Here is a 27,628-nt window from a genome sequence, read left to right on the forward strand (position 1 = left end):
AGGATCTCTTGACTTTTGTATGCATTATGTATTCGGGAAACAGTGCAGAGTCAAGTTCAGTACAGGCATCCACAAAACAAGTGGTACATTGGATTATATCCATTCAGATCTACGATGCTCGGTACTTTGTTACATTTATTGATAATTATTCGAGAAAAGTCTAGGTGTATTTTTTGAAGAAGAAAAGTGATGTGTTTGTCACTTTCAAGCAATTGAAGACATTAATTGAGAATCAGACTAGGAAGAAAATCAAGCGACTCAGAACAGACAACGAAATGAAATTTTGTGGTGGTGAATTTAATAAATTCTACAAGGATGAAGGCATCACTAGACATCGCACAGTTAGTCATACCCCACAGCAAAATGGGGTCACTGAGTGGATGAACAAGACTCTCTTGGAGAGAGCGCGTTGCTTACTTTCAAATGCCGGGTTGTCTAAAGATTTTTGGGCTGAGGCGGTCAATACTCCTTGCTATTTTTTCAACCGTTCTCCATCAACATCCATTGATTGCAAAACTCCTTATGAGGTATGGTCTGGTACTCCTGCTGATTATTCATTTTTAAAAACTTTTGGTTGTCTTACTTATTGTCATTTGAATGACGGTAAGCTTGAGCCTAGGTCAAAGAAATGTATATTTCTATGCTATGCAGATGTGGTGAAAGGATATAGATTGTGGTATTCTGATCCTAAATCACCTAAGTTTATAGTCAGTAGAGATGTTGTATTTGATGAATCTACCATGCTTCACCCGAGAAAGGAGTCTATTGTTTTTGCAGGAAAGGAGCAGGGTTCTAGCAAGGAGGTGGAGCTTCAGGTGGAGGCTTCACAGAGGGTGTGAGATAACACTTAGGATTAGCCTGTTATAGATGATCATGATTCTAGTTCTAATGATGATGATCCACAAGAAGAGCAAGAGACTACTATTGTGGCTGGTAGACAGAGAAGGCAGATTAGGCCACCTTAGAGATATGGCTATGCAGATTTGGTAGCATATGCACTTACTGTGGCAGAGGATACTGTAGTCCAGGAGCCTTCCACTTACTCAAAAGCTGTCACAAGTAGTGAGTCTGCTCAATGGGTTGTTGCTATGAATGAGGAGATTGAGTCTCTTCATAAGAACCAAACATGGGAATTGGTGAAATTGCCTAAAGGCGATAAAACTGTTGGTTGCAAAATGGATCTTCAAGAAAAAGGAAGGAATCCCAGGTGTTGAAGATGCAAAGTTCAAGGCACATTTGTTGGCAAAAGGCTATAGTCAGAGAGAAGGTATGGACTTCAATGAATTTTTCTCTCCTGTTGTGAGACATAGTTCTATTCATGTGTTGCTTGCCATGGTTACTCTATATGATTTGTTGCTTGAGCAACTTGATGTGAAAACTGCAATTTTTGCATGGTGAGCTTGAGGAAACCATTTACATGCATCAGCCAAAGGGGTTCATGATTAGACATGGTTACACAAGAAGTAGCTATGACAGTTGTGTGTATTACTGGCAATTGTCTGATGGTTCTTTTGTTTATTTGTTACTCTATGTGGATGACATGCTTATTGTTGCTAAAATCATGTAGGAAATTAAGAGATTGAAATCTATGTTGAGTGATGAGTTTGAAATGAAGGATTTGGATGCTGCGAAGAAAATCCTTGGTATGGAGATTCATAGGGATAGAAAAGTGGGAAAGTTGTACTTGTCACAGAAAAAGTATATTAAGAAAGTATAATTTTAAACCAGTGAGTACTCCACTTGTAGTTCATTTCAGACTTTCAGCAGCGTTAGCGCCACAAAGTGAGGAGGAGGAGCAGTTCATGTCGCTTGTTCCTTACTCCAGTGCAGTTGGGAGCATCATGTATGCTATGGTGTGCACTCGTCCAGATATTTCACAGGCAGTTAGTGTTGTTAGTCGCTACATGGCGAATCCAGGCAAGGTTCACTGGCAAGCAATGAAATGGATACTCCGTTATTTACGGGGCACTACAGATGTTGGTTTACTTTATGATAGAGGCAGCAGTATCAGTATCAATGTCACTAGTAATGTTGATTCAGATTATGCTGGTGATTTGGATAAAAGAAGATCTCTGATAGGTTTTGTTTTCTCTCTCTCGAGATGTGCCATTAGTTGGAAAGTGACTTTACAATTGACGGTTGCTTTGTCCACTACGGAGGCAGAGTATATGGTAGCAGCAGAGGCAGTAAAAGAAACAATTTGGCTTAGAGGTTTGGTTAGTGATCTGGGTTTGCAGCAAGATGAGACTGTTGTATTTTGTGATAGCCAGAGCGCAATATATTTGACCAAAAATCAAATGTATCGTGAGAGGACCAAACACATTGATGTCAGTTATCATTTTCTTCGGGAGGTCGTGACACAAGGTGATATCATAGTGAAGAAAATTGCTACTGCGGAAAATCCAGCGTACATGATGACTAAGCCACTTCCGATCATCAAGTTCAAGCATTGCTTGGGCTTGATTGGTGTTCGTAGTTTGTAATTACCCTTAGGGGTGTTGGAGGAGATGTCTTGAGGAGATTTGTGTTGAAGGCTTGATGAAATTCAAGTCAAGATGGAGATTTGTCAGATTAGGTGACTTGAATTTGTTCATCAACCTTACCGTGGGCCCCAAACCATTATGGTTACTTTTACATCCCATACTCTTTTTTGACTTACTTTCTTCATGCATGTCCAGTTGTCTCTCCATTCATTAAGCTTCTTCTAGAAGCTTTAAAAAATGGCTTTGTTGTTAAAAGTTGAAGCCATTCGGTCTTAAGGAGAGAAGCAACAACTTTAGTTGAAATATAGAGAAAGAAGAATAGCTGAAGTTGCTGTGAGAGAGAGACTTGTGTTGCAGAGAGAAGAAGAGATACACCATTTTTCTTCAGTTTGATCTCACATTTGGAGTGCTAAAAAGCTTAGAGAATTTTAGATAATATTTTCTCTTTTATATTTAATTCTCTTTTGAGTGAGATTGGGGTGTATTGGGGCTTTTGGGTTTGAGTGGTTTTGTTTGTACTACTCTTTGTACTCCACTCTTTTGTTAGTGAATTTCTTCTGGATCGTCTCCGCCAGTGAATGTAGGCTTGTTAAATTGAATCACTTAAATCTTGGTGTCTTGTGTGGTTGTGTTATTTTTCTATTCTGTACTTTTCTACTTCTTTGGTCATCTTGAAATTTGCATTTGTCACAACAACATATATGCTATTTTGTATATATATGATTTATATGCAGAAAGAAGTCAAGGGATCCAATAAGAAGATAGTAAGTATGGAAATACTTACTAGGAAATGACATTGATTTTCATTAATATAATAATACTTGTTTTATTTATTATCTGCTTCAAAATAATGTTTATAAATGAAATGAATACATATTGTGTCTAAAATAAATAAAGAGTTGAAAAGATAGCCACCGAATGGACAGGGTAGTATCGGCTAACAGTTCGAAGACTATTAATAAATAACAAGTTGGGAGAAGCGGGGGTACCGGGCAACAAGTAGAAAACCAATAAACATTATATGTTGGGAGTTCCAGCTCCATAATATGCTAACCGAGTGTTGGCTCTGAACGAGAGGTATGAAAGAAAATAAATAAGATTTTACTTGAATCAAATAGCCACTACTTTGCATATGCATACATCCATGATTATTTGCATAAATTATGCTCCAATAAAACAATAATCTTTTATACTATGAAAACAGAAGACTCACTTGTTTGTCTTTGTAAATATGATTTTTTGATCATTTGATGCGTGCTTAATGCTAGGCTAAGAGGAGCTAGCCTTGTCATTCTATGTTTATTGCTTTATGTTTATTCCATTTTTGTGTAACTTAACAGTAACTTATATATTTTGGTATGTATAATTATAAATGTTTATGTGTCACCTGTGGTACTTATTTGATGCACCTAGAGTGTATTTATTATGTAACCTAAAACTAAGTTATATCTGTTATATACATCGAGGTATTTCAGTTAGCTCTTATGTGTTATGTGAGAAATTCCCGAGTGTGAAAAAAACATTCCTTGAAGTCTTGGTAAAAGGTATTTCAGTTAGCCCTTGCGATCCAGCCTTTCTGGAACTTGAAAATTAATGCATTGAAGTCTTGGTACGAACGTCCTGCAATCGTGACTGCGATCATACTCTATTGATCCTCAATTTGAACCTCCTCGTAAGACCGACTTAAACCCTAAACCCTAGACTTACACCACGACAAATTTTGACACTGAATTGGCCAAGAACATAAAATTTAACATCTCTTTTCTTTTTTAATGTATCCAATGATATGGCCTTGCTTTCTTTGGCTTCTTCCTTTTCACCTCCTTTTTCTTTCTTAAGCATGCTGAGAGTCAGTTTGCTCATTAAAATATACTGGCTACGTGCATACAACCGTCGTGCTGCAAATCTTAAAACATAAAGACAGACACTATAAGTTAGCTATTTTTTTTTTTCCACGAATTATCATATGTTATCTTGTCCCAAATGAGCTCTTCCACTTGTTCTTCAGAGAGGAGAGAAAATCAACGCTTTTAGATTCATTGAATCCGGACGTGTAATTTGAGTCTCTCTTATCTCTTTGGGGCCGGATCAAATTGTTTATTGAGTTGAAGTCATTAGAATAAAGCTCCAATTATGGTGGCGCACGAAATGGTTGCGTACTAGAATGCTTTTTTCGTTATATTAAACATTAATGATCTATTTACTCAGTATATTTATTTCTGATTCTTTTTTAATTAATTTTTTATACTTTCCCCTTACAAGTTGGTTTTGGAATTGATGAATTGCCTCACTATCCCAGTTGCAGAGCTGTTAGACTTTGAGAGGCTAAACTAGATGTTTACTTTTACCCAAAATAGATAATTTAAAAAACAAACGAAAGGCCAATTAAGCTAGAAAAAGAGAGAAATTCTGTTTGGATATAGATTACCGATAGTATATTCACTTGATGCAAGGTGGGAAAAAAAATATTCGATAGTTTATTCGACCGTTCAGATACTCGAAGAGGCATTTGATGTAAGAGTATCTAATCATTTTCTTCATAAATGTAACTTTTTGCTTCTTACTAGAGTTAAGGTTTGATTCCATTACTTTAATTTGGCTCTAATTCCATGTTAAATTACCAGTTATCTTATAAGTTTAAGCTGATAGGAAGATGTAAATTTAATCAGTTAATCAATACTTTAACAATATATATACACGATAAACATTATACTTAAATTAAGTGGGACACTTAACATACCCCCGTCATATTATTTCGTAGCGCGCCCACTTTTTGAACTCGTGACATGGCGTTGGTTTTGAAACGAAATGATAGAAACTTTAATACAACTCACACTTAAAAACCAGCTTGTAATGACAGGGTACCAACTTCTAATAGACTTCATCTACCCAAGCACGCCATAGGTTTAGGGCAGGTGAACTCTATCAACTACTATTGGGGCCAACAATCTTACATTTTTGATAGAGTTCATGCATCCAAACGAGTCTTGAACTGCTTAAACACCTAATCAGACCAACAATTGCAATTGGATTACAGCCAATCCTGCTTTGCTTTGTCTTCTATGTTCAACACCATTATTGCTTTAGCATCTGAGGAGACCAAACAAGAAAAAAGCTTTTTGGGTTTTGTAGTTTTGTAAAATATTTACATAAAATATAACACGTACGTCACTCGAATCGAAGGGACCATCAGAATCATAAAGGTCAAACCAAAAATTTATCCTATTTAGTAGACGGTTTATAAACTAATTTAACAGTTGACATGCATTATAGAATCCTGCAAATTCATCATCATCCTGTGCTCATCATTTATTTGAGAAAGTCCTCTCCGGACAGCTAGATATTCGTGTCAATATCCCAAGAAATATAAATAACCAGGGTTGCCTATATAAGCAAGAGTTTCCCTGTTGCTTTTCCATCTCAATCGGCTTAAGTCATTGCCTACTTTCTCAGTTACTACCTCTACTTTTGTTTCTTTTATAACCATCTTTTGTTTCTCTTGAAAGCAATCATTTACGTGTTCTAATCACCAACAGTTTTCTGCTTTTTTTCCCATTCAGGTTTCCAGTACTAGCTAGTTTCTGGCTGCAATGAGTCGCCGTGTTATAGACGATTCCGGGAAAAACGGGAGGGAGATCAGAAGCGGCCCTTCCTCACGTCACAGTGCAGAAGATATCGGAGCAAGCGGCGCTGGAGAGGTTTCTCACCTTGTTCATAGGGTGGAGCCGCCTCTAAAGCAAAATCTTTTGAATGAATTTAAAACTGGTTTGAAGGAAACTTTCTTCCATGATGAACCCTTACGCCATTTTAAGGACACATCGGGTGCGACAAAGTTTCTTCTTGTCCTCCAAGGTATTTTTCCCATTCTTGACTGGGGAAGGCGCTACACTCTTAAAGAATTCAAAGGTGACCTTATTGCTGGACTTACCATTGCCAGCCTGTGTATTCCTCAGGTAAACTATTTTCCTTCAATCTAAAGTAAATAATTGTTTTCCATTTTGCAGTTTCAATTTCTGATGTTACTTGAATACGTCTTTCAGGATATTGCATATGCAAAGCTTGCAAATCTCCAACCCCAATACGGATTGTGTGAGTTTTTTGGTTTCTCGTAAAATTACTTCACTTACCCTCGATTACCTGTAATTATAACTTTGAATTATTGAAATTTGTAATGTTGGTATCTCATATTTCAGCTCATTTTAATATAAACCACACCACTAGGGCTTCAATTAAATCAATAAAAGTGCAAGTTTGCTATTAAGAAATTTAAAAAGAACAAAAAAAACCTAAATTGCCTCGTCGGGAGTCATTAGATGTTTGGAATTTAATTTTTTATTTTTCAATTTAAAAATTGGGGTATTTTGGATATTTGGCATCCCGCTAAATCCTAAGAAATTGATGAAATTAAACGGGTAGAAGTTTGGGAACTGGACACTGAAAATTTTGATAATTCTAGATTATGATTGCTAAACCTTTGACAGTTTAGGGTAAGTGAACTTATGATTCCTTATTCAATAATGTGGTTTGTCGTCCACTTTTTTTCAGACTCGAGCTTTGTTCCACCTCTGGTGTATGCTTTTATGGGTAGCTCGAGGCATATTGCCATAGGACCAGTGGCCGTGGTGTCTTTGCTACTTGGGACTCTTCTGCAGAATGAGATAAATCCATCTAACACAGTTGCTTATAGGCGTCTTGCATTCACCGCTACCTTCTTTGCTGGTGTCACGCAATTTGCTCTTGGTTTTTTAAGGTATGTTCAAAAGCTTAAGCTAATAAGCTAATAGGAATAAATAAGTTTAATCAATTAATTTAACGTGTGGGCTCAAACTCTTTCAGATTGGGTTTCTTGATTGACTTTCTGTCTCATGCCGCCATTGTTGGATTCATGGGTGGAGCTGCGGTTACAATAGCCCTTCAACAGCTCAAAGGTCTTCTTGGTATAATAAACTTCACGAAGAAGACCGACATTATTTCTGTCATGCGCTCAGTTTGGGGCACAGTACATCACGGGGTACAAATATAATCCAAAACGTTATTTTTATTTCAATTATTTCATGTGTTATAGCGATTTAACATGTGGATTTAATTTTTATACGTGTTTAACAGTGGAACTGGCAAACCATACTCATTGGACTGTCATTCTTGGTCTTCCTTCTGGTTACCAAGTACATAGTTAAGTATCCTATTCCTTACCAACCCTTTTCTTTGGAGCTGTTACCTTCAATGTATAATTGACTCTTCTTTGATACTTTCCAGGGAAAAAAGTACAAAAAATTATTTTGGGTATCTGCTATTGCTCCTTTGACCTCTGTTATAGTAGCCACCTTTTGTGTGTATATCACCCATGCTGAGAAGAAAGGTGTTCAAATTGTAAGTGCTCGTTTGTGATTATGATTTTGTCATTATGTTTCTACATATGAAATGAGAAGCTCATATACATAGTGTTTGTATATATCAGGTGACACATATACATAAGGGCATAAATCCTTCATCTGCTCATGAAATCTATTGGACTGGAGAGTTAGTCCTCAAAGGTTTTAAGATTGGAGTAGTGGCGGGTATGGTAGCACTGACGGTAAGCAAATATTTCTCTTTTTTTTATCTCTTTACAGATTTGACACTATACAAATGTCAACTCTCTTATACTGGTTTTATAATTTCATAGCAGCATCTTCTATGTTTTGCTGTGATAAACTCACAACAAGCAAAACAAAATTACCCCAAAATCCCATTATCAATTACAAAATGTCCCCTCATTTTTCTCTGTATACTAGCTCTAACTTCCCATTTTATTATCTATACAAGTTGCTCCTCCTTCTTTGGTTGGCCTCATTGTCTAATCTCATTTCTGTTACTCCAGACGAGCCTGCATATATATTTTCCTGTAAACTTTTCTTTCTACATTTATATTGCACATATATATTAAAAGCCAAATAAAAATTTCAGGAAGCTGTGGCCATTGGAAGAACATTTGCTGCCATGAAGGACTACACTCTTGATGGAAACAAAGAAATGGTGGCATTGGGAAGTATGAACATTGTTGGTTCCATGACATCTTGCTACGTTGCGACTGGTATGTGTTAAACCATCACTTATCCAAATTCTCCCTTAATAATTGAGGTAAAGTATATAAGGGGAACAAGCTAGAATGTGTTCAAATAATTTTTATGCTCTCTCTCATGTCATATGATCTTCTTTCAGGATCCTTCTCTCGCTCAGCAGTAAATTACATGGCTGGCTGCAATACAGCCGTTTCAAATATTGTGATGTCTTGTGTTGTTCTTCTAACTTTGGAACTCATCACACCATTATTTAAGTACACCCCGAATGCTGTTCTTGCTTCTATCATCATAGCTGCAGTGCTAGGCCTAATTGACTTCGAAGCTGCAATACTACTATGGAAGATTGACAAATTTGATTTTATTGCTTGCATGGGAGCCTTCTTTGGAGTGATTTTTAAGAGTGTTGAGATAGGCCTTTTAATTGCGGTAAGAAGTCAAGCGGTGTTCTGTACTCCCAATTTTACGTACACTTCCAAGCACTTACTCCCTAGCCTGACGATTGTCAGGTTAGCTTTCGACTGCTTACTCTCTTTCTAAAACTGTCACGTTAGGGAGTAAGCACATGAAAGTGTAAAAGTTGGAGTTCGTGTAGCATTTATGTTCATGTTTTGATTGCTTTTTGTTAATGAAGGTTGCACTATCCTTTGCCAAAATCCTCCTGCAAGTCACAAGACCACGGACTGCAGTACTTGGGAAACTCCCAGGGACTAATGTTTATAGGAACATTGAGCAATATCCCAAGGCAACAACAATTTCTGGAATCCTGATTGTTAGAGTTGATTCTGCAATCTACTTTTCGAATTCCAACTATATTAAGGAGAGGTATTTACTTTTCCAATTCCTTTGAGTTCCTGAAAATTGTAACCGAAAACTATCCAGTACAGTCAAAATTTGATTATGGAAACATATGGCCAGTAATTAAATCAAATTTCTTGCAGGATTTTGAGATGGCTCAGCTATGAAGAAGAAGAAGTGAAGAATCTCAGTTTACCCAGAATCCAGTATCTTGTCATTGAAATGTCACGTAAGAATATTCTAGTATTTCATTTAGTCCTTGTTTTTCTTCTTCTCAAAGTTACTAAATTAGGAATATATTCAATAATTTACATTTCTGCAGCCGTTACTGATATTGACACAAGTGGAATTCATTCCTTCCAAGAACTGTATAAGACTCTTCAGCATAGAAATGTACATGTAAGTTAAAAAAAATAAAAATAAAAATAAAAAACCATTTTTTTAATGGAAGAATAAGTTCTTTAATTACATGGCTTTTATTTAATTACTAAAGTTGGGGTATTGTTTTCTACAGCTTGTTCTAGCGAACCCGGCGCCAATAGTGATTGAGAAGCTCTACTCATCGGATTTTGTCAAGTTGATCGGGGAGGATAAGATCTTTTCCTCAGTTGCAGACGCTATCTTAACACTGTCGCAAAAAACTCAAGAACCATAACGTACGAGCGAGGATATGGTTACTTGAAAACAAACATTACTCAAATGTCAACAACTAACATCTATCTTTTATTCACTCGGCATCTTCATCCTAGTGAATTTCTCACTACAGCTTGGCAACCTACTAATCTGCAATGAGCCTGAAGTTGCAGTTTGTAGCCTTTGTTGATCATGAATGGGTTTTTCACCAAAAATAATGTGTTATCTATGTTATTATGCCACGGAAAATATGTTTTTTATTAAGTGGTGACATAATAAATCACTCGTATTTTAATTCAAATAAATCATGCATTACACATACAAATAATGCATTTTCTCTGTTTGGTCTATTCAAGCACTTAACCCCTTATTGGTAGTATTGGTGTTGTCCTGAAATACTTACAGAAAAATACCGGCATCTCAGATATTGCTGCATACCGTCATATATTGGCAGCCTAACCGAGTTCAACCTCAGGTGGCCTATGCTACTAGCAAAGTCGTAATGGTGACCCTTTCTTTTCATGGTTCACTAGTCACAAAGAACCATTGGATCCATGGTCAAGCATAAAAGTAAATATCTTTGAGCATAGGGTCATGTCCATATATAAAAACTTATCTCTTAAGTTTTAGTGTTGAAGGATGAGATATGTGTAAAAGATGGATGAAGAATACCTGATAAATGAAGAATACACCTCCTAACTTCCTGGCTTGTATTTCGAAAAAAAAAAAAAAAAAAAAATCGAGGTTTTCTCCCTATTCAGTAGCTGACCCGATCCCTTCTCATATTTTCCAACAAATCAATCAAAATCTCTCAATCCTCTGGGCAAGCTCTACAAAACAGCAGACTATCATTTGCAAAAAACAAGTGATTTATCCGAGAACCCCCTCGAGATGTAGGTACTCCAGTTAATACACCAGTAACTAACGCATGCTGAAATTGAGAACTAAGGGCCTATGCACAAAGGAGAAATAAGTAAGGGGAAAGATGATCCCCCTAACGTATCCCCTGAGATGGATCTTACAATTGTTGATAGAAAACAATTGCAGGATGTCTCTGATATCAAATTGACGCAGGACGGAAGGGGAATAATAGAAAATATATCAAAATTAACAGAAAATAAGATAAACTACGTTGATCGGAGTCTCACCGGTCAACAATGAGGTTTTGGTAGGGTCTCCCCACCAAGATGAAGAGAGCAATCATGCCTGATGCCTCCAAAAAAACATATTTTTTCATTAATCATAATCTGATCTCCATAGGAGTACAAGGAGCATTTAAATAGACATTGTAAAATAAACCCTAACCCAAATCTGACTAAATTTGGGCAGTATCTAATTATAAAATATCATTAACCCTAGATTAGATAACTTTGGCCAAACCCATTATAATTCTCTTAAAATATAGATAAAACACATGTCTAAATATAAATAACCTAATTAACTAATAAGACCTAGGGGTGTCAAAAATTATCGAGAAACCGGAACCGAAACCAAAAAACCAGGAAACCGGGGTCCCGGTTCCAGTACCCGGTTTTACCGGGAATACCGGAAATGGATTTCCATTATATATATATATATATATATATATATATATATACACTTAGGTTTATGTTTAGGGTATTTTAAAAAATTAAATTTTTATTTCTAAGGCCCAAATAGGCAAAAACATTGACTTTTTAGGATTTTTGGACTTTTTAAGGTTTATTTTTTAATTATTTGGAACAATCACAACAAAGCCCATTTAATTTAGACAAAGAAACTAATAAATTTTAAAAAAAATATGCCAACTTATTAAAAAAAAAAAAAAAAAGGCTTATTTTAGGCCCAATAACTAAAATAAGCCCAAAAACCAATTTTTTTTAAGAACCGGACGGGGTAAAACCGGAACCGGCCGGTAACCGGGACCCCGGTCAACCGGGGTCCCGGTTGAGGCTCCGGTTTTTCATAACTGAGAACCGGAGTGCCCCGGTTTCGGTTCCCGGTTTTGGCCAAAAACTGGGAAACCGGACCAAGTTGACACCCCTAATAAGACCCAAATAAAATTAAAATAACAACTTAATTATTTTTCTTCTTCATCAACACCACTACAAAAAGAATACATTACTTCAATTGAAAATTCGGAAGATCATTACAAATTGTGTGATAGTACTTTTTCTTTTCTTTTACTATTAAAAAGTGTGATAAAAATGCGGTTTGCATGGTTAGTTTCTCTAGTTTAAAATTGCTAAGTGGTCCACGTTGACCAGTCTGTTGGCGATGCTTACGAGGATAACATTTACCTTCGATGTTTACCACGTCCGCAGAAAACGCGTTCAGCTTCGTACCGTACAAGCCTTTTGGCCTTCACAGCCCACACCATCTTCAACACCATTATATAAAGACTTGTCATCCCCACCATTCTCTTTCACTCCACACCCTCTCACCTTACGTACGCCTGAAAGAAAAGCCAAGCCATGGATGTTCTACTCACTTCAAGGCAAAGCTTCCTTTCTATTCCACTTTCCTCCAAACGGCAACGGCAACGGCCTCCGGTGGCGCTTGTATCTATTTCATGCAGAGCTGCCAAAGCGGGTGGCGGTGAAAACGACAGCACCACTAGTTTCTATGACGTTCTTTCTCTGAGCCCGAACAACGCGAACATGAAGGAGATAAAGAAAGCATATAGAAGCATGGGTCTTCGATACCACCCTGATGTTTGTCCTTCTCCCATGAAGGAAGAGTCCACCAGAATTTTTGTCCAGCTGAATGCCGCATACGCGACGCTCTCAGATCCTATGCTGCGCAGAGAGTATGACTGCGAATTGGGTTTGGGAAATTACGGGAAAACATTGAAGAAGATGGACAGTAAAGATGATGTTTGGAGAAGCAGATGGCAGGATCAAATTCTTGAGTTAAAGAGGAGGACGAATTGCAAAGGAGGGGTCATGGGATCATGGGGGAGTAGAATAAGGGCACAGAGTATGAGGAAAAAGGATTAATATTATACATTTTCCTCTTAAAAAGATACATTATATATATATTATTTTTTATTTTATTACCAATATTGTTTATCAATATTTCGAGTTGTAAATATTCATTAAGGCTCAGGAAAAGTAAGAAAATCTATAAAGGTAAAAATAGTATTTTCCAACATTTACGATGAGCGATTTCCAAGTGACTACGTACAATTTAATCTCTAGGCAATCAAGTAATTAGCTTTTCCCTTAATATTAAATAAGTACGCCGTGAACCTTTGTCCATTTAATAAATGATATACTTCATCAAATGACTCAAACTAATTAATTAAGAGAAATGATATAGTGTAATAAAAAGATCATTTTTAACCCATAAAAGTTTTAGATGACAAGAGGCCACTTGCCTCATTCGTAGTTGCTATAGTGCAATTATTTAATGCCTATTTAGCGCAAGTTACCTTACATTAATTAATGAGGAATGATTCACGTTAATATTTTTCTCATCTCATCTTATAAATTCAGTATATCAACTATTAGATTTTTGGACTCATATAGACCCCACACAAATTTAATGATGAATTCATCCATTAACTTTGGAAATGGTAAAAAATATAATAAATTCTATTATTTCTCTTAATTAATTGATCTAACAATATGGCATATTCATTGTTAATTAAATATTGGATGATAGGTTGACAAAAAGGCTTATTTGAAATAGAGAAGAACTTGATCCTAATTGTTGAAAGAGTAATGCTATATGCAAGACTCTTATCCCTCTCTTATTCCCTAAAAGTTATGTTGCCTTTAAAATCATTATTGGATCAAAAACCAATGATAATTTTAAAGGGAGATAAAGAATCTTGCATATAGCATTACTCTTATTGAAATTAAAACCTAATAACTAAATTTGATTTTCTCTTTTCTATATTTACTGTCGTTTTCTTGAAAACAACAGTAAAGGTGACGCTTTTAAAGTCACTTTTCTGAAAACACTTATTGAAAGTTGACTTTATTGGTGTTTCCCAATGACTAACAACTAACCTGCCAGAGTTTTCCAGAAAATGTTGGTGGATTTGTTGCTAGTTAGTTGTGCTTTGCGTATGTTAGAATATTTTATATTTTATGTTATTATGTTTTCTGATTAGGTTTATTACCCTTTTAGGGTTATTTGGTCACAACTCGTAAGTTTTCTATTTATAGAGATTATTGTAATATTATTCAATACAATTCAATATTCAAGATATGGTTCATTACCTCTATGTGCTTCGGCTCTCTTCTCTCTCCTTTCTCTCCTCTTCAACATATTTATCAGCGTAAAACACCGTTAGAAAGGTAACTTTACCAGCATTCTTCAAATTAACCTACTTATTCGGTTTGCTCGAACAAAATCACCAGATAACAAAAAATAATTAAAAAAAAAAAAAAAAAGAATCATGTTTTATCCTCAAAACGGATTTTCAAAGGTTTGGTCATAACTTTTTAATACCCCCACAGAGTAAAATTGAGTTGTGAACATATAAACTGCGTACTTAATTTGTAATTGTTAGAAGTTATATATATGTAGAACAGAAGATGGTAATTATGTTTTATCTCATCATAAATATATAGTATGTTGATATGTACTGTTCAAGCATGCCCCTGCCTGGTCGGCTAGGGTATAGGGAGCTGATTTTCATTTTTTTTCAATTGTGTTTTGAATATAAAATAATGCCAAAATATTTTCAAAATAAATTAAAAAAATGCAATTATATGCTCAATTATGCATGACTAAATGTCACCTGGCAAAAATTATTTGGATTTGACCTTGGGTTCTATAGTAAAAACTTTTCAATGCTCCATGCAAATTTAATTTCACCCTCTATCTTTCACATGAAGAACTTAGAATTAAATTTGGACAATTGAAAAAAAGTACGATACCTATTCTGTAGCTTCTTTTACAGCACCTAACCCCAAACCCAAATCCAAATTATTTTTATGCTAACGTCTTTAGAAAAATCTATTGATCCTCTTAACTTCTTATGATCAATTTAATTAGGTTAGGTTAAGCTAGATCTCGACATAGCAATCCCTGAGTCGAGTTCGAATGGAAGTTTAAGGCTTGGCTTGTGCTCGAGTTTGACTTGAACAAATGATATATGATATAGCCGAGCCGAATTCGAAAATACTAAACTCAATTCGATCGGCTCAACTCTTTTGAAGCTAGCCTTCAAAGGACGATCAGAATCTTGAGCATTCTCCTCAAAAACAAAAGGAACTGAACAAATAGCGCCAACCCCAGAAGCTTCTTTGACTGATACGACCAATGTGAGCCGTGTCTGCATGTTTCCCTGCCGACCGGTATAGAAAAGTCAAATGAATCTTTCTTAAGTATCCCGCTACGTACGGCACGACCTGTCCGTTTAAAATATGAAAACACAGTGGCTGACCCATTTCTACGAAGGAGCTTTCATAGATCGAAACGAAAGCCAGCATGATCAAATCATTTTTACTAAAAAGGAAAACAAAAATCTTGTTCGCAAATCCAACGTTGATTTCCATACCTAATTACAGATTTTAAACCGCTATTATGTAACAGTAATGATAGATATGGAGGTTTTATGAATATTAATTTGTAAAAGAAATTTTATGAAAATAATTACTCAACTAACAAGGTAACAATTAAGGCTATCTCTGTTTCGATATTTTTAGAAAAATTATTTTTTACGAAAGTGTTTTATGCTAAAAATATTTTTTGGTGTTTGGTGTGTACGAAGTTCCAGTGGTGTTGCGCCGTGACCCCTTTGATGGAGACCCGTCATAAACACACACAAACACATGTCTCGGTGTGGTCTCCATGAAGGCCTAGTGGGGCCCGACGGTGTCTTGGCATATTTCGGTAGAGTCCCGGTGCAACTCAGTACGATCCTTGCGGTGTCTCGGTGTGGTCTCAGAGGGGCGTCGTCGAAGTCTCAATAGTGCTCAGCGGTGGCTTTGCGGATCTCGACGAAGTCCTGTAGTTGCCCAATGAGGTCCTAGCGGTGTCCCGGCAAACTAGGGTTCGGAGCGGTCCTGGCGAACACCTAATGGGTTCATGGCGATGGATGGGGGTCCGGTGGTGGTCTAATGGGATTCGTTGGTGTTCTGGCAGTGATCCAGCAATTTGAGAATAAGAAGCTCAAATTTGAAAAATTGTTTACAATTTTAAAATAAATAGAAATTAATTTACGAGAATTAAATAAATTTTCTAGTCAAACCAAAAATGTTTTTCATTAATTATTATTTTCTATCACACCAAACACTAAAAATACGAAAAAAAAAAAAAAAAAAAAAAAAAAAAAACAATAATAATAATTAAACATAATTTTATGCTAAAACAAGCATTGCCTAATAATTTTCACAATATATTACTCAAATGGACAAATCTAATTTTTAGGATTGCGGAAACGAATAACTCCCCATGGAATAGTCGTACGCTTTTAATTTTCGATTATTGTTTCGTAGTTAATTTTGGCTAATAATTAAGCTACCTAGCTAGAGTCTGGCAGTCTGACTACATTGATTGCATCCTCACGAATGCCCCTCATGAATTCTCAACCACGTTTTGTCTCCATCAATATCAGGCTCATTGAATCTTTTAACTAAAAACAAACCTTTTTTTTTTTTTAATATCTTATAAAAACAATAAAAAAAATTTAGAGGGATTTTTTTTTTTTTTAACATGTTTATATAAGAGGGAAAGAGAGATTCAAACTAGTAACATCCGTTTTATTAAGCGTGATCACAGCCAATTAAATTATTTCTTGAGAACAACTTAGAGGGAATTGAATTTTTGTCACTTTCTCGAAGATAATTTTTGAATATTATACATCTCCAAGTATTTCACATGAGAAGTTCAACTTATTCTAAAGTTTAAGTTGAAAAAAAATAAATTTAATTATTTAATTAATATTTTTCGTATATGTGGAAAGTGAGACCCAACACATTAAATATTTAATTAAAATATAAATAAATTGTAAAGTTAAAGTTTGAACTCAAGACCTTTGAATCTGATATTATCTAAAATTATCAATTATCCTAAAAGTTTAAGATTATAAAAAAATTATGAATTTAATCATTTAATTAATATTATAACACTAAACTGACATAAAAAAAATTGGCTTGACACTAATCCAAATCAAATCAAACCTTCCTAGCAGAGCTAACTAGTAGCGTATCATATATTCAAAGAATAATATTATTTAGTTTACTGCTATACAATTGTAATACAATTTGATGATGCAATAGTAAAAACTAAAAACTAGCATTTTGATCAGTTTTTGAAAAAAATAAATAAAAAATCCACCACCAAATCATCCCAATTATATAATAATTATATAACAGTCTACTAAATAGTATTACGCTTATTCAAAACAATCGAAGAAGAAACATTTGTATCTTAATTAACACCATACACACACATACTAATTAACAAGATTTTTAATGAAGTTGTGCCTCATTGCTATGAAACTTACGACCTAGTAGATTTTTTTATTTCCAGCATAATGCATTTTGTAGGATTTTACTTGCTGTTTGTTGCTATCAAACTATTTGACGAAATGCCAGAAAGAAGCATTCTGAAAATAATTTTGAGGGAAATTGGAAAGAAACAAGAGACTATATATAAATGGGCATCATAGTCCCAGGCCAGCACGGAGAAAAACAACATTAGGGAAAAGGAAAAAGGAAGGATGGGGTTTTTCTCCGTTCTGGCCTGGGACTATGATGACCATTTAGTCTTCATGTGTATTGCATATCTTCAATGGAGCTTCAGCGGTCAGCCGTCGGCGGTGGAGTTGTGTGGGGCGGTGGAACAAAGGCCGTGGAGTGGTGACTTGTTGAGCTTGCGTCTCTTTTTTATTTTGATCATGGTTCATCTGATCCTGTGTTTTTCTTTTATTGTAAGTTGCTTTGGTGTTCCAAGCTAATATTGCCAATTAGTATTGGATGGCACACAAAATTTGATTAGCCTGTTGACACATACTTAAGGAACCTCCTTTTGTATTGGGCCCTCTTATGTTCTTGAAGAAAGTGTGGGCCTTCTTCTTAGGTTAAAAAAATAAAAATAAAAGTAGCACTCAACAAAAAGTAAAAACATTTTGAGAAAATTAATCAAATATAGCCTGGCACCAAGGCTCAGAAGATCCAGTGCAACCACTTCGTGTGGCCCATCTCCTTAATGTTTTTATTTTGAGTGTGCCCAGAGTGAATCAAATAGACCCATCCTTATAGGACTCCTCTTGCAACCATAGGTTGAATCATGATCCCTTGTGATCCCACAACCCTCACATATGGGGCATAATAAGTGAAAAGACTATAAGTTCAATAGGGGTATTTCTCAAACGTCTTTACAAATGTTTTTAGAAAGTTTTGTTTCTTTTAAATTTAGATTTATTCATTTAGTGAGTTTTCCCGAACTCACTCTTTTCTTTTTCATTTCTTTTACATATAGAAGGCCGAGGAAACCAGGGTGGGTGTTATGAACAAATGCACTATAAACAAACATTCGGTCCAAGTCTAGTTTAAAGCTAAAGATTGAAGATAGAGCTAAACAGAATTAGAAGCCCAATTATACAAGGAAATCTAGTGGTCAAGAACAAAGAGAAAGTTGTTGAAGGATGAAAACCACTAGGTGGATAATACCACTAGGGCGAGCAAAATCCGCCCATAACCGCACATGCCGGGCAATTTGCTTTTTAGATGACCCTATATATATATATATATATACAAGTAACCTATAAAATCCTAAAGTCGAGTGTATCTAATTCAACAGAAATTTTCTACAAACCAGTTTCAAAAAAATTTTCTTCAACGTATTCTAATAAGTACAAGTGTCATTTCTCACATGTTTTTTTTTATATATATATTTAGGTAAAGTCCACATACTTCCTTCAAATTACCATCAAATTGACAATGTCCCCCTCTCCCAAACTTTCAATTGTGACAATGTTTCTCTCAAACTTTTGACAATGTTCCCACCAAACTATTAAAACATTGTCAATGTCCCCCCAAGATTAGCAATAAGACAAAAATATACCTATAAATTCAAAATTAAAAAAATAAATAAATAAAAAGAGTTTTTTAAAAAAACGAAAAAATTTTAATTTAAAATTAATATTTTAAAAAAAAAAACAAAATTTTTTTAATGGAAATTTTTATTTTTTAAAAAAAAAACAAATTTTTTTTATTTAGTTTTAAAAAACGAATTTTTTTTTAAACGTAAATTTTTATTTTAAAAAAATTATAAAACAAAATTTTTTTTTAAAAAAAAAACGAAAATTTTCAATTTTAATTAAAAAAAAAAATCGAATTTTTTTAAATTTTTTTCTTATAAAAGAATTTAAAAAAAAAAAAAAATTGCCCACGGTTTGGAATTTTTTTTTGGTCAGTTTTAGGTTTTTTTTAGAAGTTTTAGTATTTTTATTTTTATTTTACTAAGGGTAATTCAGGGAAAAACATTAACAATTTTTAATAGTTTAGGGAAGATATCGTCACAATTGAAAGGGGATTATATATAGACATTTATTGCCATTACACTAATCTATGAACTCAAAACATTAATTTTTAAAAAACTCAAAGATATTGATTAACACTTGTAACTTTTTTTGTTTTTTTTTGTTTTAATAGATGATTAAGGTTTTTTTTTATTATTATTATTTATACTTGTCAAAGGAAATTTTGTATTTTATCTAGTATTAAGTGATGAGTTTGGAAACAGAAATAGTATAGAAGAAATCGATATTTGTTTGGCATTCCGGCAATAACCTTCTCCTCATAACTCGAATTGCGTAGATTAATGTTTTCCTCATAATTAGGCATTGTTTAAAGAAGAAGAAGAAGATAAAAATAGATAGACAATAATATTATATAAAAACAATCCAAACCTTCAAGTAGGTTTTTCAAACTAATGTACGTGCATACAGAGTCTCAATTGATATATAAACAAGACAGCTCTCCCTCATCGTATCATTTCCTGTGCTCTCAAAATTGACTCGGCCATTGGCTCAGAAACTAGGAAATGAAGCAACCAGTGAGGCAACAAGTAGGAATCCAACTGAAGTGGTGAGCACTGAAGAACTTGAGATCCCTGGGGGTTGAGATGGGGCTACCTCACCCCCTGCTACAGCTGTCTGTGGAGGTGCAGCAACAGAATTTGGAGAACCATTCGGTGAGAGATCTGAACCTACAAACCACAATCATATTGAGTTCAAACAAGTACAAGCACATTCCAACAACATAGTCGATTGAAACCGCAACATCAGTATTATGGATAGGTGTGCTAGATTACATTGCTCTTGTGTTGGATGACACAAATGTTATAAAACTATTATGAAATAAAATTATAATTTCTCGCGTTATTCAAGTAAATACTTACCTTTTCAAAACAAAACAAAACAACTTTATCAGTATTATCAAAACAAAACAAAAGAACTTTATGCATTTTCATATTTATTTATAAAAGAATGCGTTGCTATCAAGATTTTTTTTTAAAATAATAATAATAATAATAGCCAAGTTTTGTGACTTTAAAAATGACAAGCATAGGGAGCGTTGGAAGTCCTTCGTCTTTATCCCTTGGACAATTTTTTCCACCGCCAAGTGATCCAGAATTTGGTGGGGAGCACATAATAATTGTATGGCCATTATGAGTCCTTCAAATCTCATCTTTTTCTTTTCCACGAATATAAATAATATGAACCCTTTTTTTTTCTACATACAATAATCAAGCTAAATAATACGAAACCCACACAGATTATCCTTATAAGAAATCAAGATCAGGATCAAAACATACCAGGAGCAGCAGCAGGAGTCAAAGACACTGCAAAACAACAAAAACCCACAAAATTAGTTCACTAATCTCAACCCCACAAACTTCAGAAAATGCCAATAACAGTAATGATTAGTTGGATCTCAGAAAATTTTCTCAGGAAAATGTCATTTTCCCTTGAAAACAAACAGCAATAAAGGGAAAAAAATTTTAAAAATGACTGACATGCGCAGTTAGCGGCGGCGGGAGCGGAGACTTTGCAGGCGGTGGGGAGGGAGGTGGCCTTGGTGACATTCAAGACAACACCGAGAGAAGCGCTGCTCTTGAAGGCCTCACAGAGGCATCCGGCGTCAGCCTTGAGCACAGTCTTGAGGCCAACGCAGCAACCCCCTTCCGGCTTGGTGATGGTGCTGCCGTTGGTGACAAAGGAGAGGCAGTCGGCCATGGTCAGGATCAGGCTGGAGCAGTCCACTGACGGTGCTGGCGCGTGCGGTGAGGACGCACCTTGGGCATAAACGACGGCCCAGATGGCCAACAAGCAAAGAATAAGAGAAAGGTTGGAGGACTTTGCTGCCATTTTCTCTTTTTTCACACAGAGAGAGAAACAGAGAGAAAGATGGCAGAGAGGGTTTGAAGAAACGTGGGAATGTGGGATTATGGGGAGGGTGGGTGCGTTAAATAGGGTAAGTGAGAATATGAATGATGATGGGAGTCTTTGAAAATGGGAAGTCTGAACTGAAACAGGTTTTCTGACACTCTCTATGAGAGAGAGAGAGTGAGAAAGTGTGCTGGCTTTATCAAAAGGTGAGGGGTTAGAGAGTTAGAGAGAGAGAGAGAGAGAGATCCTTGGCTTTATCAAAAGGTTAAGGGGTTTGCCATGTGGGCAGGGTGCAATGAAGATGGCCCTACACGTGTCATGCCCGTATGCAGCAAGATCGAGGATGGCATGCTAGGCCAGACATGGAGTACTCAAGTCGAGAGAAAGTGTCTGGTTATCCCAATCTATGGGTTTTCACCGATTTTGAAATTGCGGGAGGGAGTTGTGTGCGATTTATCTATTGGAATTGGAGTAAATGATTAGATAATTTCAAATTCATTTAAATAGATATTTTTTTTAGTGTTCTTTTAGTTTTATATATGGAGTCATATATTTATTTGAACAAAACCCAAAAGTTAAAAATTAAAGTAAACACATTATGCGGGTAGGGTGAAAATGAGTCAAGTCAACCCAACATAACATGTTTATAAAATTTGTCAAACGGGTCATGCGGTGTTATTTGCTTATTTTCCTATAATCTCGATATAATCCTTTTGTTTTGAAAAAATAAAAAAATAAATTCCTTAGATTGATTTTTTATTTATTTTTAAATATACTTTCTGCTACTGATTAGTACGACTAAAGTTTGAAAATATTTCCCAACCTTTGGTAAGGTTATCATCTATCTTTATTTGAATTAAGGATTTGTGAGTTGAATTATTGTTTGTAATTGTGTTGGTGGCAGGGTGGGGTGCTTTAGAACTTTTAGCGGAGCGGAAAGGTGTTGACTGGTGGCAACCCAATGATTCCAACGTCACCCTGAGAAGTGGCAAATAGGACCACACATGTGATCGACACTACTACTCCCTCCCATTCGGTGCAGGCGTGGCCTCAATCAACCATGTTCCGGAGCCCTCTCTTTCCCTACATTTTTCTATTGAAGCTGATATGATTTCTAAGCAAAAGATAAATGTTAGATATACTAACTTTTTTATAAACAAAGGCTTATTAAACTGATGTATATATAATTCATTTATTGAAGAAAAATAAAATAATTAATTAAGAAAAATGTAACGAGTACTAATGAATAAGCTACACATTATGTTAGTAAGCATCTATCAGTAAAGAAGTTAGTACCCAAAGTATTTCTCTAAGCAAAAAGTTCATTCTTTTAAGGAAAAAAAAAAAAATTGGAAACTAAAAGTTTTTTCTTCTTAAATAGATATCTTTAGGCATCACAAAAATTAGGACTAACAATTTTTTATAGGACTCATGAATCGAATACAAAATTAGTGGGTTATGATTTTGTATAATCTAGTTCGGGTTAAATTTGGGCTGACCCTAATGAACATGTTTAATAAATGGGTCAATTTTTGAGTCAACTCACTTAACCTATAGGTGACTTGCATATTGTCTATAAATTAAAATTTTGTTTTTTTTACAATTAAAAAATAATTTAAAAGGCTATATGCAAGTTAAAACAGGTTAAACGGGTCGTGTTTTGATCAACTCAGCAATGCTTGTTTATTAAATGGATTATGCCAGTAGGGTCAGCTCAACATGATATGTTTAATAAACGAATTATGCGGGTCATGTTGTGTCAATATTACGTATTCGTGTTGACATGTAAGTCGACACAACACAAACTCAACCGGGGAACACAAATTAGTAGCTTTAACACAATAAATAAGTAAAACAAGGAAAAAAAAAATGTAGTGAATGAGTAAGGCCGGCGAAAACAAATAACATCTCGGGGTTTTTGAATTTATTTTCATGGGAGGAAAGCTAAAACCCATATACAAATTAATGAAATCATGGGAATGGGATGGCCGAAAGGGCGTGATGAAGAAGGCGGTTTATGTGTCGGTTCCATCACTACACAGTAGACTCAACGACTGTAAGGGAAAAAAACAAAGTAAATAAGGCCCCCAACAAAGCATTTGAACATTGAAATAATTAAGGATGCTTATCATATTTTGATGGTAATCAAATCATTATTTATTTGGCCGTTACGGCTGCCTAGGGCCTCGCTAAGAGATTGTATGATTAGATTCTTCTTCTACTAGTGTTGACTGCTACCTCTTTTTTCTTTTTCTTTTCTTTTTTTAAATTCTAAAAAAGTCAAAACTCTAACGAATAACATTTCTGACAAAACTCAAAACTCTTATCTGTTTATTTTTGTTTATTTTCTAAAAAAGTCAAAACACTAACGAATAACATTTCTCACAAAACTCAGAACTCTTATCTGTTTACTTTTTTTTTTTTTTTTTTAACAAATTATAAGAACCAATTAAAAATTAATGCTTAATACATATATTGATCTATCTGTTTTTTTTATTATTATTATTTTTAACAAATTATAATAACCGATTAAAAATTAATACTTAATACATATATTAATCTATCTTCCCCAGCCCAAGTAACTATAGGATCCTTTTATTTATTTATTTATTTATTTTATGACAAAATTGATACATTTATGTATAAAATATCCACCTAAATGGGACAAGAAGCTTTTATCGTTGGATATTTCATACGAGGTATATAAGGTATATATAAGGATAAGGAGTATATATATATTGATAATTAAAAAGCTCTTATCGCTTTTATATTACATTAAAACACACAAAAGTAGGGATGAAAAGGCAATTAGTAAAATTCGTTAACCACATTGGTAATCACTTAGGCCGTTAACCGGGAGTTAGCCATTTATAACTCTATTAACTACTGACGGCTTTTTAAAGAAAGAAATTTAAATTTTTTTTAAAAAAAAGTTAAAAACTCACAAAAACAAAGAACAAAACAAAACGACGTCTCATATATATATATAGATCGACGGTTTTTTCAAAACCTAAAATCGTAGCCGCGTAAGTGATTAGCGATAATTCTTAACCGCAGTCAAAACGATTAATTAGTATTCAATATGGTTAGCTGTTGGCGGACGGTTTTTTCACCCCTTTTTAAAAAAAAAAAAAAAAAAAAAAAAAAAAAAAAACATATTAAGAAAGGTTAACAAACACCATTGTTGTTCTTCTCGATCTATCACTTTCTTGTTTCTATTTCTTTTTTCTAGCTTTTTCCTCCGGTTTTACAAGTAGTTTACCATAAAAAGAACAAAACAACACACGACAGGAAAAGAAAAAAAAAAAAAACAAACAAACAAAGTGAGCTGCGCTGTTCTGATGCCTTGAGAGGTTATTAAAACTACCCTTTTGAAAGCTAGAAAGTCGTGTTTTTTTTTTTTAATCGATGAGTAAGAAAAAAAATATAGATAAACAATACGTGTACAAAAAACATAGAAAATTAAAATCCAAAATATAAAAGACCAAAAAAAAAAATCAATCTTGATAGCATTCCACCCATAGCTCCAGTGGGGACCCTCGATGGCGGTGAAAGCAACCGGAAAAGCGGCCAATAAAACTAGTTATAGCAACCCATGGTGGTCGGAGTGGGTGTTACAGGCTTGTGTTTGTGAACGTGTGATGGGTTTGGAAAAAGGCAAAGTTGTAGGATTTAGTTTCCTAAGTTTAAAACTAAGTTGTAGCAACCCATGGTGGACGGTGCGGGTGTTACAAGCTTGTGCTTTTGAATGTATGATGGGTTTGAAATGGACATAAATTTTCTTCAATTTACTCTAATAAGTAACAAATGTCATTCAATATCTTTGGGGTTCTCAAAAATTAATATTTGGATTTTTAAGTTAGTAGATTGACAATAAATGACTGTTAAGAATATTAAAAAAAAATATATGTAAGAAATCGCACTTGACACTTATTGAAGTTAGTTGGAAGAAATTTCCTTCAAACTAATTTGAAAGAAATTTCTGTCCATTTGAAAATAGACAAAGTTGCAGAATCTAGTTTCCTAAGTTTACCTGTGGCGACAAAAAAGTAAGATATTCGAGGTATCCCAACCTCCTAAATCAACTCAAGAGCTGAATAATAATAATAATTTCTTGTTAGCTATATTGCTCACCTGTAGGTATTAATATAAACTATATGGGGGGTGGGGGGGGCATTCAACAGTAAAACGACCCCTTTGAGTGGATCTTTCACTGTTCAATGACCCCTCTCAGAAGGAGGGGTCATTTGAATAGTGCTTTATTGATTAAACGACCCCTCCGTCTGAGAGGGGTCATTTTATTATTGAAATGACTCCTGATGAGGTTGTTTTAACGTCCCTAACTCTAAGATTTTTTGTAATTTATTAAATGGAAGAATTATACTTGAATTGGAATACCTAATTCCTAAACCTACAGGAAGACGAGTCCTTATTAATCCTATTAGGAGTCTTGCTTTATGAACAAAGAGTATTGGGATAGATCCCTAATCCCTTATTTTTCTACTGGACTACATGTCGTTATCTAAGAAGAATAGTATGCTTTAGGAGAACGTTCTCTCTCTAGGTATGTCATCCAAGTTCTCTCCTTGAGTTAGAAGACTCTCGATCCCATTGGATTGGAAGTCTTTCTCCTACTTGTTGGCATTCTTGTAACAATGGGTTTCAACAAAGAAAATCATATTTAAGTTAAACCATGTCTAGCTTATAAGGGAGATGGAGAGACTAGAGGTAGATATTGTATTGTAATATACCGCCATAAATGATTATCCGTTTTGAGCTAAATCTGCATGGTTTTATTATTGAGTTTACCCCAAAATTCTTCATACCATTTAGAGAGGGCATGCTCTATATAAGTACATTCTCATAACAATGGGACACCACAATCACCCCATCTTAAGACCCAGCATCCCTGTTGTCGACCCTCATGGGCTTGTGCATGTTCCCCCCATCTCAGGCTAGATTTCAGCTTTAATACCATATGTAACACTCCGCCCTAAATAATATAATATTGTCCACTTAGGGTCAAGCCTGCAGGGTTTTATTATTGGGTTTACCTCAAAACACCTCATACCATTTAGAGAGAGCATATTCTATATAAATACATCCCCTTACCTCAAGAATGAGAAAGGTCCTCCACTATAACTCTTTTTCCCTATTCAATTAAAAAAAAAAAAAAAAAAACTGCCATGCAGTTAATTCAATTCTACTTACATTTGAAAACACACGCACAAATTGAATATCCACGTCATCTCATCTATTATCTAGCTATTTAATTTTTTAAATTTAAATCCCTAGAAACTATCTGTTGAGCCTAAGTGAATTAAACCACTTATGCTCAAAACACACGTTCTCTCATTCACTCAAAATACCTGTTCTCTCTCATTTATCAAAACACACGCACGAGTTCTCTCACTCACCAAAGCACACGTTCTCCTTCATTCATCAAAACACCCATCAACTCATTGCATTCTCTTCCAAACTTCTCTCAAAAGAATAAAATCATTGAGAACCTTCTCTCTCAAGTTTCTTGATCCAAAGTAAGTATTCATGGAATTGAATTGTACAAGAAACCTTCTTAAAGGCCGAAGCATATAGTGTAGAGGTTTTAGTTCAAATCATATTAATTTTTATGATATGTAATTTCATACAAATAGATTTTATATGCTTAGGGTATACCAGATTTTAAATAAAGAATGCAACATTAGGTTTTGAAAATAAAAATATAAGATTAATATGACAATCATCATGAAGTTTTCGTTGAGAACCGAGTGTATGCATTTAATGATGTTCTTATTTTAAATACTCATTAGAAATTATATGGATTAGCTAGTTCATGAAATAATTTGATGTGTATGTATGGTTATTAGACATTAGCATGTTTTATAAAGAAAAACTATACGTAAATGCTAATGATGTGGGTAATGAAAAACTTTGTAAAAGGTATTTTCAAAGTTTATAATCAAATAATACAATGAGGTAGTATTTATATACTACGACTTAACCTAAATCATACAAGACAAGAATTCAAATTACTACACAAAGAATCAAATATTACAAAATATACTAAGTGAATCTTCTAATATCTTTTCTTGCTGTCCAAGTCTTCCAGGGCTTATATATCTTTCCTTCTACGCAGGATTTGGTTCCAGTCTGTAGGATTGAGCAAATCTTCTCTGTATGCTATCATAGTTGGTCGTGGGATCCTTTGCACCTTTCCATATTGATTATCCGATTTCCTACCACTGCTGTTCTTGCTTGTGTGCATGGCTAAGCTTGAGCGTACTGGACTTGCGCTCGAGCCCTTAAGGGCTTGGTATACT

The 27,628-nt window shown here is 34.7% G+C and overlaps 3 protein-coding genes across 4 annotated transcripts; 2 read left to right on the top strand and 1 right to left on the bottom strand.

Moving 5' to 3' along the window:
• Window positions 1–6,073: 6,073 nt before the first annotated feature.
• On the top strand, window positions 6,074–10,216 carry LOC132177419 (sulfate transporter 1.3-like). The gene is made up of 13 exons (XM_059589726.2): window positions 6,074–6,436; window positions 6,524–6,572; window positions 7,029–7,233; window positions 7,320–7,494; window positions 7,590–7,655; window positions 7,740–7,853; window positions 7,942–8,058; window positions 8,430–8,556; window positions 8,685–8,971; window positions 9,177–9,367; window positions 9,484–9,569; window positions 9,663–9,739; window positions 9,855–10,216. The coding sequence occupies exons 1-13, from the start codon at window positions 6,074–6,076 to the stop codon at window positions 9,993–9,995; spliced, it is 1,998 nt and encodes a 665-aa protein (XP_059445709.2). The 3' UTR covers window positions 9,996–10,216.
• A 2,187-nt stretch (window positions 10,217–12,403) lies between these two features.
• Window positions 12,404–12,951, top strand: LOC132178055 (chaperone protein dnaJ 20, chloroplastic-like). The gene has a single exon (XM_059590517.2). The coding sequence runs from the start codon at window positions 12,427–12,429 to the stop codon at window positions 12,949–12,951; it is 525 nt and encodes a 174-aa protein (XP_059446500.2). The 5' UTR covers window positions 12,404–12,426.
• Window positions 12,952–19,783: 6,832 nt separating this feature from the next.
• Window positions 19,784–21,517, bottom strand: XYP1 (Bifunctional inhibitor/lipid-transfer protein/seed storage 2S albumin superfamily protein). 2 transcript variants are annotated; one of them, XM_059590948.2, is made up of 3 exons: window positions 20,936–21,517; window positions 20,735–20,761; window positions 19,784–20,119 (listed from the first exon to the last, which is right to left on the bottom strand). In XM_059590948.2, exons 1-3 carry the CDS (start codon window positions 21,285–21,287, stop codon window positions 19,947–19,949), a joined length of 552 nt encoding a protein of 183 aa, XP_059446931.2. In that variant the 5' UTR covers window positions 21,288–21,517; the 3' UTR covers window positions 19,784–19,946. The 2 variants fall into 2 exon arrangements, with proteins under 2 accessions (XP_059446931.2, XP_059446930.2); XM_059590947.2 differs by having other exon boundaries at window positions 19,784–20,125; window positions 20,936–21,514.
• Between the last annotated feature and the right edge of the window lie 6,111 nt (window positions 21,518–27,628).

Source organism: Corylus avellana, chromosome 4 (assembly GCF_965113065.1).
Source record: "Corylus avellana chromosome 4, dhCorAvel1.hap1.2, whole genome shotgun sequence".
Lineage (NCBI taxonomy): Eukaryota > Viridiplantae > Streptophyta > Magnoliopsida > Fagales > Betulaceae > Corylus > Corylus avellana.

Coding starts and splice junctions, on each gene's coding strand:
- LOC132177419 (XM_059589726.2), top strand. CDS start 6,074: ATGAGTCGCCGTGTTATAGACGATTCCGGGAAAAACGGGAGGGAGATC. Junction 7,656..7,739: donor TTCTGGTTACCAAGTACATA/GTTAAGTATCCT, acceptor GATACTTTCCAG/GGAAAAAAGTACAAAAAATT. Junction 9,368..9,483: donor TCCAACTATATTAAGGAGAG/GTATTTACTTTT, acceptor AATTTCTTGCAG/GATTTTGAGATGGCTCAGCT.
- LOC132178055 (XM_059590517.2), top strand. CDS start 12,427: ATGGATGTTCTACTCACTTCAAGGCAAAGCTTCCTTTCTATTCCACTT.
- XYP1 (XM_059590947.2), bottom strand. CDS start 21,287: ATGGCAGCAAAGTCCTCCAACCTTTCTCTTATTCTTTGCTTGTTGGCC. Junction 20,762..20,935: donor CGCCGCCGCTAACTGCGCAT/GTCAGTCATTTT, acceptor GTTGTTTTGCAG/TGTCTTTGACTCCTGCTGCT. Junction 20,126..20,734: donor GACTCCTGCTGCTGCTCCTG/GTATGTTTTGAT, acceptor TGTGGTTTGTAG/GTTCAGATCTCTCACCGAAT.